This window comes from Hemicordylus capensis, chromosome 6 (assembly GCF_027244095.1).
Source record: "Hemicordylus capensis ecotype Gifberg chromosome 6, rHemCap1.1.pri, whole genome shotgun sequence".
Classification (NCBI taxonomy): domain Eukaryota; kingdom Metazoa; phylum Chordata; class Lepidosauria; order Squamata; family Cordylidae; genus Hemicordylus; species Hemicordylus capensis.
The window spans coordinates 142,898,005-142,908,769 of NC_069662.1; the positions used below are offsets into that span (position 1 = coordinate 142,898,005).

Consider the following 10,765-nt stretch of genomic DNA (forward strand, 5'->3'; position numbering starts at 1 on the left):
TTCTCATTATTCACAAACAAAAAAAATTCGCAAACAAAAAATAATCATTATAATCATCCACTTTTGGAAATGCCTGTGACACACCATAATGGGACAACAAAACAAATAATGTAACAAATCCCCCATTTCCCCACCCCTGAAGATTCAGTAACATATGCTATAAGGAATATAGCAATATTATCTATCCCACACAATGGAGGACATTAACTGAGATCTGAGGAGGATAAAAACTTTCATCGGTGTGCATTTACTCAAAGCAGCTATATAATTTTTCAAGGCCACTCTGAAATTTAAACACATCATATCAGAGGGCCATCCTAGTGGTTGCTAGCAAAAGCAACTCCCACTGTGGGTATATGTATCTGCCTCTTTGTGAGTTTTTGTTTGGCAGCAGGAATGGTAGACAATAGAAAACATCCTAGTGGCACTATCCTCTGGCACTAGATGTCTGAGTTACCTATACTGGATTGAATTTGTTCAAGCAAACAATTTTTTGGAAGTCTTTCCTCTGCCATATACACCAATTTAAACCAGTATTAACAAGCTAAGCCCTACTTTCTACATGAAGAATAGCATTTTCAACTGTTAAGAAATTTAAAAGTGTGCAGTGCATCTGGGTGCACCTAATATTATTAGAAACTTATTCAAAGGGTCAAGGTTGAACCAGTGACTCCCAGAAAATATTTTAGCTGAGGAGCTGAAAAGGGAGGGGGGCATCTCCTTCTTGGCCACAGTGCTTGGAGAACCTCACTCAAGTTCTATACCTTGCTTTCCTACAGCAGCTGGAGGGGGAGTTTCCTGGGATCTTGCTTGACTGAGACACCAGGGTGCTTTCCAGATTAGACCTTGCAACGGGGTCATGTCAGATCTCAGAAGTGTGCTTTCACACTTCCTGTGCTGTGACACCACAGTCCCTACGCGGATAGCAGGGTGCCATTCACACTGCCAATGCCTTGTCTCAAATTTAATCGCTGCAATATAGAGCTAGGATGTTGTATATCCGGCGTAAGGAATTTGCTGTTTTGGGGGGTTGTTAGTTGCTGCAAGACTGCTCCCCCTGCTGTTTATGTTTTCAATGCAACTTGCCTGAATGGAGGCATTTTGCTGCTGTTGAGCAGCTAGCTGGAAAGTGCCCTGGAGTGCTTCAGCTGCACAGTGGCCAAAGGGAAGGTGTGTCACTTCCTTGGTGCCAAGAAAGAGGTGCCAGAGTGGGGTAGACAGTCGCAATATCTGGCTTGGCAGCCAAGGGCAGCCAAAAATTGGGGATCCCTTCTAAAACCCTTCCCAACTAAGATTTTACCTTCCAACAATGTGTACTCAGAAGTACATTACCTCTAGCTATCATGTGTAATTTCCACTGACAGATCTACCCTTCATTGATTTATCTAGTCCTTTTAAAAAGCTACTTGTGCTAGAGGTTGTCAGAACATTTTGTAGCTCATGATAACTCAAGTTAATTATGGAAGGCAAAAATAAGGAGTGTGGAGAAAGAGAGATGTGTAGTTTGTACACAGAATATTCCTTGAGTTCAGGCTGGATTTCTAGACAGATCTTGTTGTACAGATAAGTAATTGAAATAATTTTTTTTATTTACAACAGAAACCAATCAAAGAGTCACTAGGGCGAGATCCAGATTATTATACCAAAGACTGACAAACCTAGAATATGGTGTTCTTCCTGAACCTTTCAGCTGTAGTTCCCATCTATCACCGAACCTGCAAAAACAATATTAGTGTTACTAATTACAAGGATGGGTGTAGAACATTGGACATGGGTGTGAGCTGGGGAGTCAGATCTCCAATCAGCAACATAAAGATAATAATACTATATATGACTACTTCTGCAAGATTATCTCAGTAATCCTTACAATAATGTACACAAAGTGCACTAAACACTTGAAACATGCTATATAAATTCTATTACTATTGTTATTTTTACCAGTAGTCAGAATGGCCTTTCTAAGACATCCCTTTCAGTCACATACTTAAAAAAACAAACCATTCAAAATGAAATTTGCAGTACCTGTTTGTATAAACGCCAATCAAGTGGGCTCTTCCGTCACCCAACTGACCTGCCCAGCTACCAAACTATCAAGAAAGGTAGAGATAAACATGCAAGATTATTATTCTCTATTATTTACACTGAATATGGAACTAGAGAATCATTACTAAAACTGGGGATCGTGGAGTTCAGTGTGACCCTCTGTTAGAAAACCAACTTCTGCTTTTCTACAAGCAGATTCAGCAGACATAGCAGCAGTTTGGGGCAGTGCTCGCTCTATTCTATTCTATTCTATTCTATTCTATTCTATTCTATTCTATTCCCAGTGAAATATGGCAATAATAGGAAATGAGATATGGAGTTCATGAAATATTGGCAGGCAAAGGAAATAGAGATGGGATTCAGATCTATCAGGAGTGGCTAGCTCTGAATACATGTCTCACCTTGGCTATTAGCATCTGTTTTTAGTCTCTCAAATCTTTATGAAAATGAATATGATGAATATTTATATACTGCTTTTCTAAAGAGTTCCCAAAGCGGTTTACATAGATATAAATAAATAGATAGATAGATAGATAGATAGATAGATAGATAGATAGATAGATAGATAGGCAGACTTTGGTGCCAGCTTTTAAGGTTTTCTTTGGAACCATAAGTGATCAAAACATTTTAAAATGAAAGTTTATTTTCTCAGGAATCTGATAGATGCACTGAATACTGTACTAGCTGCTTCTCTCACTTGAATTCTTCACTTGAACTCTCACTTGAATTTTTCTCTCACTGCTTCTCTCCCTGTACTGGCTGAATTCTCTCAACTTCTCAACTGCAACTTCTTTTTATGGCTGCTACTTTTTGGTGTTTTTTTGAATGATTTTAATATTTTAATGTGGTTTTATGGAATTTTAGTATTTTAACTTTTGTAAACTGCCGGGATGAGTTTAATGAAAGGCAGTATACAAATTGAACAATGAATGAATGTACAACTATTTCCTAAACCAGTTATTCTTACCATGAGGAGATAGAACAGACCTTTTACTTCACCCTGTCACCCAAAGCAATGCTAAGACAGGCCAAGATGCTGAGCGGCCAAGATGGCATCGCTGCAAGTCAGTGAGATAAGCTCTTATTACAACTGGCTACACATCACTGAGTGAAGCCCTTCTCATGCCCTTAGAACCTTTGAGAACCCACACCGTGGCTTGGGAGACTGCCACACTGATGGTAGCCCTGAAGGAGATGAAAGGGAAGCAAAAGTGGAAAGGGGAAGATATCTTGGTCCAACCAATAGGAGTAGGGTTACTCCAGCTCTAGGTTCAGCATTTCTACTGTTCTGTCTTTTCCATACACTTCTAAATGGTGAGTGACCAATGAAGAACACAGATGGGAGTTATGTCTGAGAAAAGCACTACAAAGGAAACCATTTTATTTATCAAATTTTATTTATTTATCAAATTTGTACACTGCCCCAAACTTTCCTCTCTGGGCGGTTAACAATAGCATAAAACAAGTTAAAAACATATGCAAAAACTTGTAAAGTAATGAGTACATTAAAGTAATGAGTACATTACTTTACTGTAATGTACTCATAATAAATGAACTATTCCTTATGAGTTTTCCCTTATAAAGTTGGAAAACATTAAAAAAAAAACCCACAGATTAGCTGTTGATAAAACACTACATTGTATATAAATATAAATATTGCTACCATCATGTAAAAGAGCAAGTATTACTGACCTGATGACCACCATATCTGTGGGCAAGGGGCAGAGACCCCAAGACAATTTTTGTGCCACTGACAAGATATAGAAAATCCTCTGTACTTGAAACAGATACGTCAAGGTCCAAAATATCTTCCAAAACATCCTGAACGTTGGGTGGGATGGGTGGGGGTGGAATAACATAGAAATTACTAAGAAGTTCTTCAAAATTAGTCACTGGAAATACCAAGATTACTTATATGTAACTCACTGCACAATTCCAAAGCAAGTGATATGCAAAGTTGACTGCTGCTGCCCTGCCCTGCTCCCAACACATAATTTTTAGTATAATTTAATACTGATTAAATCTGAATCTGTTTATTGTTTTACTTTCCCAACCTTCAGGCGTTGGGAACCTGATGTGGTTCAGATGTTGCTGAACTACAACTGTCATCATCCCAGACAGTCACAGTAAACTGTAGCTAGGAATTATGGGAGTTGTAGTTCAGCAACATTTGGAGTACTACAGGTAGGAAAACCGCCGTTTTAGAGGAATACTAGCAGCTGTTCGGCACTATAGCTAGTCACTATGAATTATGTAAGGTATGCTAGAGCAGGGATTCCCGACCTTTTTCAAACAAGTGCACCCCTTGTGATATAGCTACCTAATGGCACAGCGGAGAAATGTCTTGCCTAGCAAGCAAGAGGTTGCTGGTTCGAATCCCCACTGGTATGTTTCCTAGAATATGGGAAACATTCTGTTTCTCAGAATATGGGAAACACCTATATCGGGCAGCAGTGAAATAGGAAGGTAATGAAAGGCATCCATTCACACTGTGTGGGAGGAGGCAATGATAAACCACTCCTGTATTCTACCAAAGAAAACCACTTAGCTCTGTGGTCGCCATGAGTTGACACCGACTCGAGGGCACAACTTTATTCCTTCTGGCACAAACCTTCAGCTCAGGTACCCCATAGAGATTTTGTGTGTGTATTCTCTCTCCCTTAAATGTTAGAGTTATGAGATGGGCTACTCCAGTACAGTTTAAGTTACTCAAGAGTACCCCCATTGAAATTAACAAGATATGTAAACTTGTCTATGGGAGGAAAGCTGGTCTTGTGGTAGCAAGAATGAATTGTCCCCTTTGCTAAACAGGGGTTTGCTAAAAATTTGAATAGGAGACCATAAGCCTCTTCTCACAAGCAGTGATAAGTACTCCAGATCGGGCTGTGAGGAAGGCGGGTTAAGCCTGCATTCCCCACAGACGATCAATGTGGCATTGCTGGGCACGCTCCCTGAGTGTCCAGACGATTCCCCACACACACAGGCAGCAGGGAGGGCTGGGGTCAGGATGTGTCATCCCGGCCCCCGGAAATACCATGATGCACCGTGTGAGTGTGTGGTACATCATGGGGATCCCCCCCTCCCCTGGCTCCCTGCAGTCTGGCACACACGGCTCGGCTGCAATCAGAAAAACGAAGTTGAGAGAGTGCGAGGCTGGGAAAGTGCTTGTTCTCCTAAACTCGTTTTCATGGGTGGCTAGTTAGGCTGGGCTCCCTTAGCCTAGTTTTGCACGTGTGTGTGAATAGCCTCTATGGGTGAGCACTGTAAGATATGGGGCTGTTCTGGGAAGAGCATCTGCATGCTTGCAGGTTCCAAGTTCCCTCCCTGGCATCTCCAAGATGAGAGAGACTCCTGCCAGGAACCTTGGAGAAGCCACTGCCAGTCTGTGTAGACCAGTGTTTCTCAACTACTGGTCCATGGACCGGTGCCGGCCTGCAAGGCGTTGGGTACCAGTCTGTGAGGCATCACTAATAAAAATCACACCTGCCCCGCCCCCCAAATGTTCTACTTGTCAGACATCTACCCTATGTTATCTAAATACTAGTCAAAAGTTATGCCCACCCTGCCCCCTAGTTTTCAGTAGCATTCATATTTGGAGATTTATATTTTCTATTGTTGTAATTACATTATTTTAATTTTGTACTAGTGGTGTTTATAGCCACCTAATAGCTGGGGGGGTGGGGGAAGCAACCCTCCTAGAGAGCAGGCTGTTGGTTTGAGTCCCTACTGGTGTATTTCCCAGAATATGGGAAACTCCTATATTGGGCAGCAAGTGCTGAAAGGCATCATCTCATACTGCGCAGGAGGCAATGGTAAACCCTTCTTGTATTCTACCAAAGACAACCACAGGGCTCTGTGGTCTCCGGGAGTCGACACCAACTTGACAGCACACTTAATGTGGAAACAGAATTCCATAGCCTGGGGGAACCACAGAGAGGGTCCTATCCTGCATGCACAGCAACTGAGCCTTCAAAGGGTGTTGGCATGCAGAGCAGAGCCGCCCCCTGAAAACAGGTCATATTTTGTACATATTTTGTATAGTTCTTAATATTTTTAAAAAAACAGTATTTTATAAAACCATATTTATATTTCTAAAAAATACTGTTCAGCAGTAAAAAAAGAAACACTTTATTGTCTTTATTCCATAGTTCCAGATACAGAAAATCAAGCTAACCTTTGAAACTGATACAAGGAGTGCTCTGGATTTAAAAGGAGTAGGATAAGCAACTGAAAAAATGGACTCTCGTACTTCACGAACGTAATTCTCTTGAATGTAATCAATGGGAAGCATCGCTAGAGGGAAGAAGCAAATTCTTTTTACATACTTTACATACTCATACTTTATTTCCCCCTTTTTGTTATTACTAAACATTCATTGCTGTTGTTTCTTCCATACAACCATGTTACATTTGCAGGTTACAACCACCATAACATCAGAATTAGCAAAACCCTCCCAATTCCCCTTAAAACTCAATAGTATAGCATATGATTTTCATGCAGACAGCCCCAGCTTCAATCTCCAGCTAGAAGAATCTTAGAAAGAAGGACTGAGAAAGATTCTTTTCTGAGATGCTAAAGAGCTGTTGTCAGTCCAATAGACAAGACCAAGCTAAATGGACCTGTGGTCTGATTCTACAACTATAAAGCATTTTCATATGTAACATATAAAAGGCAGAATCCAAAAGTTACAGCAGGGTAAAACTTTTACTAGAACAAACTAAAATTTCAGAATGCAGTGAGCAGGCTGTCAAGTTCCCAAGAACTATTCTTCAGAATGATTTAAATGCAACTTAAGCATACCTTAAGTTGGACTTAGCACCTCTCCGGGATTGTATATCTCCGGGATTGCCACTCTTGGCCAGTTGTATCCCGACCTGTGAGGACTTCTCAGCTGGCCCTCCTTAGTGTCCCAGGCCCTGGTGTAGTACGTGGTGCCTGGGCCCGTAGGAGGGCTTTCTCTATGGCCACCCCACTTCTTTGGAACACTCTTCCCCCCGCACAGATTTGTTCAGCCCCCTTCCTGGTGGCTTTTAAGGCTCTTCTCAAGACCCACCTGTTTCGCCAGGCGTTTGCCCTTTAATAATAATTATTATTTTAATTAATTGGTATTGGTATTGGTATTGTTGTTCACTGCCTAGAGTTTTTGGAGGAGGCAGTATATAAGAAAATTTAAATAAATAAATACCTAAATCTTCCTAAATTGGAGCTTTTACAAGCTCAGGTTAGTTATTTCAGAAAAAGCACTCTCTTGAGCAGTGTTCCTTCTAAAACATGCACGTGTGTTAGGGATGTGCACGAAACTGTTCAGTGTTCTATTATTAGTACGCCGAACAGGTTCGGAACATAGGTGTGTGTCCGAACCGGTCCGGCGGCCATTCTATAGAATGGCCGAACTGCCGGACCGGTTCTGCCCTGGTTGGTCCGGTCCGGGTGGGGGGGTATTGCTTTAAGGGCGGGGAGGGCTTGTTTACCCCTCCCGCGCCTCTTTGCCCCGCCAGTGGCCGTAATTTACTGTAAAATTGGGGCGCTGGAAACCAGCCGCCCCAGCTGCCGCCGCTTCCGCCCTCCCGCGAGCAAATTAGAGGGGGAAAAGGCTACTGCCTACAAGGAAGGGCTACTGCCGCCCTGCCGCCGCCACCCGCCACCCCCCCACGAGTGCTCACCAAGTTAGAAGACTTTAGAGAGGAGCTCGCGAACAGAGCTCCTCTCTTATCGAAGCCTCCGGCCCAACTGGGGCCTTGGGCGCGTGCGCACGCGCGCTAGAGCTCTTCTTCCACTAGAGCTTTTGCCGGAGGCCCGGTCTGGGTAGACCGGGCCTCCGGCAAAAGCTCTAGTGGAAGAAGAGCTCTAGCGCGCGTGCGCACGCGCCCAAGGCCCCAGTTGGGCCGGAGGCTTCGATAAGAGAGGAGCTCTGTTCGCGAGCTCCTCTCTAAAGTCTTCTAACTTGGTGAGCACTCGTGGGGGGGTGGCGGGTGGCGGCGGCAGGGCGGCAGTAGCCCTTCCTTGTAGGCAGTAGCCTTTTCCCCCTCTAATTTGCTCGCGGGGGGGGGGGGCGGAAGCGGCGGCGGCTGGGGCGGCTGGTTTCCAGCGCCCCAATTTTACAGTAAATTACGGCCACTGGCGGGGGCAAAGAGGCGCGGGAGGGGTAAACAAGCCCTCCCCGCCCTAAAAGATAGGCTCCCCTTTGGTGCTGGTCCGGACTGCTCCGGACCATGCACATCACTATCGGAACACCCGCATTCGAACCAGTTCGAATGTGGGGGCAGGGGTGGCTTTAAGGGTGGGGGAGGGTGTACTATCCTCCCCCGCCCTTCTGTGTGCTTCCCCCCGCCCCAGTGCTTTGTGCATAAACCTGCGGGGCAGCAGCATATCTCCTTGCTGCCCTGTTGTTTCAGTGACAGGAAGTGCTGGGTGCACACATCACGAGTGTGTGCAACGCGCACACAGCACTTCTGGTCACTGAAACAACGGTGCAGCAAGGAGGTACGCTGCTGCCCCGCCGGACTATTTATGCACAGAGTGCCAGATGGGGAAGCACAGCAGGGTGTGTGTGTGTGTAAGTGTACCCTCCCCCATCCTTAAAGCCACTGCCACCCCAACAGCAACTCTAAGGGAGCCAGTTCCATGCACATCCCTGATGTGCATGCACTCACAAGTTTTTTAAATGCCAGATCAATTAATTTCAGATCCATCCCACGCAGGTTTAATCAGGATGGAAGGCCCCACTCTGAATGCACGTGCACATGCACTGTCTCGATACTGCTGCACAGAACAAAACTCATTCCACACACAGATGAGGTGGGGGGAGAAGGAGCACTGCTCCTGAGTATTTTACATGTGCTTCTTCCCAATTTTAGTATATTCTGAATTAGCTGTAGACAGATTCATAATACTAATATAAAACAGGTTGCAAAGTACCTGTGAGCTTTTCTGTGGAGAGTCTCCATCCACCAAAACTAGATGCTTTTCGTTTTCTTTCACAATAGTTTTGATCCAGGTTTGATGTATTGATGTAATGATGCATGTGGCTAAAATTACTTGCAGCAATTATAGAGTCCACAAAACAGCATTCAGAATGACCTACTAGCATTACCCAAGTGAACAACCAGAGAGCTACACAACGCCTTGACATAATGAGTCTTAAGAGTTGTCAGTGCAGGCACACAGTCTGTAAGGAACAAAAGTAAAAGATACTGACAAAGAGAGTGGGGTTCTAGTTCTGTATCTTTCATCTCAAGAAAAAAAGCCCTTTCACATCATCTTCTACTTGTCAGACATCTACCCTATGTTATCTAAATACTAGTCAAAAGTTGTGTGTCCACCCTGCCCCCTAGTTTTTAGTAGCATTCATATTTGGAGATTTATATTTTCTATTGTTGTAACTACATTATTTTAATTTTGTACTAGTGGTGTTTATAGCCACCTAATAGTTGGGGGGTGGGGGAAGCAACCCTCCTAGAGAGCAGGCTGTTGGTTTGAGTCCCTACTGGTGTATTTCCCAGAATATGGGAAACTCCTATAATGGGCAGCAAGTGCTGAAAGGCATAATCTCATATTGTGCAGGAGGAGGCAATGGTAAACCCTTCTTGTATTCTACCAAAGAAAAACCACATGGCTCTGTGGTCGCCAGGAGTTGACACCAACCCGACAGCACAACTTTTATTTTTATTTTATGTTTTTACATTTTATATCCCGCTCTACCTCCAAGGAGTCCAGAGCAGTGTACTACATACTTAGGTTTCTCCTCACAACAACCCTTTGAAGTAGGTTAGGCTGAGAGAGTAGTGACTAGCTCAGAGTCACCCAGCAAGTACCATGGCTGAATGGGGATTGGTCCAGCACTCTAACCACTACACTACCCTGGCTCCCTTTCCTAGTGGTGTTTATACTATTACTGTGTAACAAGTGTAACTATTGCTCCACCTCCAGGACCATATGGTCAAAAAGCAGGATGTGTGTAATCGTTTAATCAAAAAAAAAACAAAAACAAAAAACAACTACCTGGCCAAGAAGGTGGGCATTGCCTGCTTACGATGATGATGAGTCACCCCTAAATGGGGTTGCTTTCCTCAACCCTGTCAGAATGTGCATGCCTGTCTGTCTGTGTGTGTGTGTTTATATATAATCCCCATTCAGCCATGAGACTAGCTGGGTGACTCTAGGCCAGTCACTTCTCTCTCAGCCTAACATACTTCACAGGGCTGTTGTGAGGAGAAACCTAAGTATGTAGTACACTGCTCTGGGCTCCTTGGAGGAAGAGCGGGATGTAAAATAATAAATAATATAGATAGATATAGATATACATTTTACCAGGTAGAAACTCAACAGGTGAACTACCCCCAGAGTGCAGAGAACCCCCTGCAGAAGAGTCTTGTGGAATCTTACAAGACTAAGTAATTTATTGTCGCATACACACTTTTGTGGAGTACTGTCTGTCGTCCACATCAGAAGCTGACGCTGCAATAAACTAGCCTTTGAAGCAAAAGTCTTGCGTCTTTGAAGCCTGCACTTCCCAGCACGGAAGGCGTGCAGTGGTGGGGAGAGGGGAGCGTCCCCTGTGGCATTCCCGCCTCGTGCGAGGAGGGTCTTTTCCAAGGACCACCACAACGGAAAACAAAAACACCGGCAAGCTAGCAAAGCCTCCCCCTACCACACTCTTTCACCTGACACAGCGTGGCGAGGCGGCGGCGGCTGCTGCTCCCTGCTCGGACAAGCAGCCTCG

The 10,765-nt window shown here is 44.1% G+C and overlaps 1 protein-coding gene across 9 annotated transcripts in view; it reads right to left on the reverse strand.

Moving 5' to 3' along the window:
• The window catches only part of LOC128330086 (protein adenylyltransferase SelO-like), a 52,265-nt gene extending 41,522 nt beyond the window's left edge, over positions 1-10,743 (reverse strand). For 6 of the 9 annotated variants that reach the window (XM_053262364.1, XM_053262367.1, XM_053262363.1 and 3 more), the window contains exons 1-6: positions 10,460-10,651; positions 8,962-9,211; positions 6,218-6,336; positions 3,736-3,864; positions 2,023-2,087; positions 1,659-1,715 (exon numbers count right to left, since the gene is read on the reverse strand). In XM_053262364.1, coding sequence (XP_053118339.1) covers positions 1,659-1,715; positions 2,023-2,087; positions 3,736-3,864; positions 6,218-6,336; positions 8,962-9,175 — 584 coding nt within the window. In that variant the 5' untranslated portion in view covers positions 9,176-9,211; positions 10,460-10,651. Of the gene's footprint in view, positions 1-1,658; positions 1,716-2,022; positions 2,088-3,735; positions 3,865-6,217; positions 7,032-8,961; positions 9,212-10,459; positions 10,652-10,706 lie in introns of those variants that run through there. The other 3 variants (XM_053262371.1, XM_053262370.1, XM_053262366.1) reach the window with 3 other exon arrangements.
• Positions 10,744-10,765: the final 22 nt, after the last annotated feature.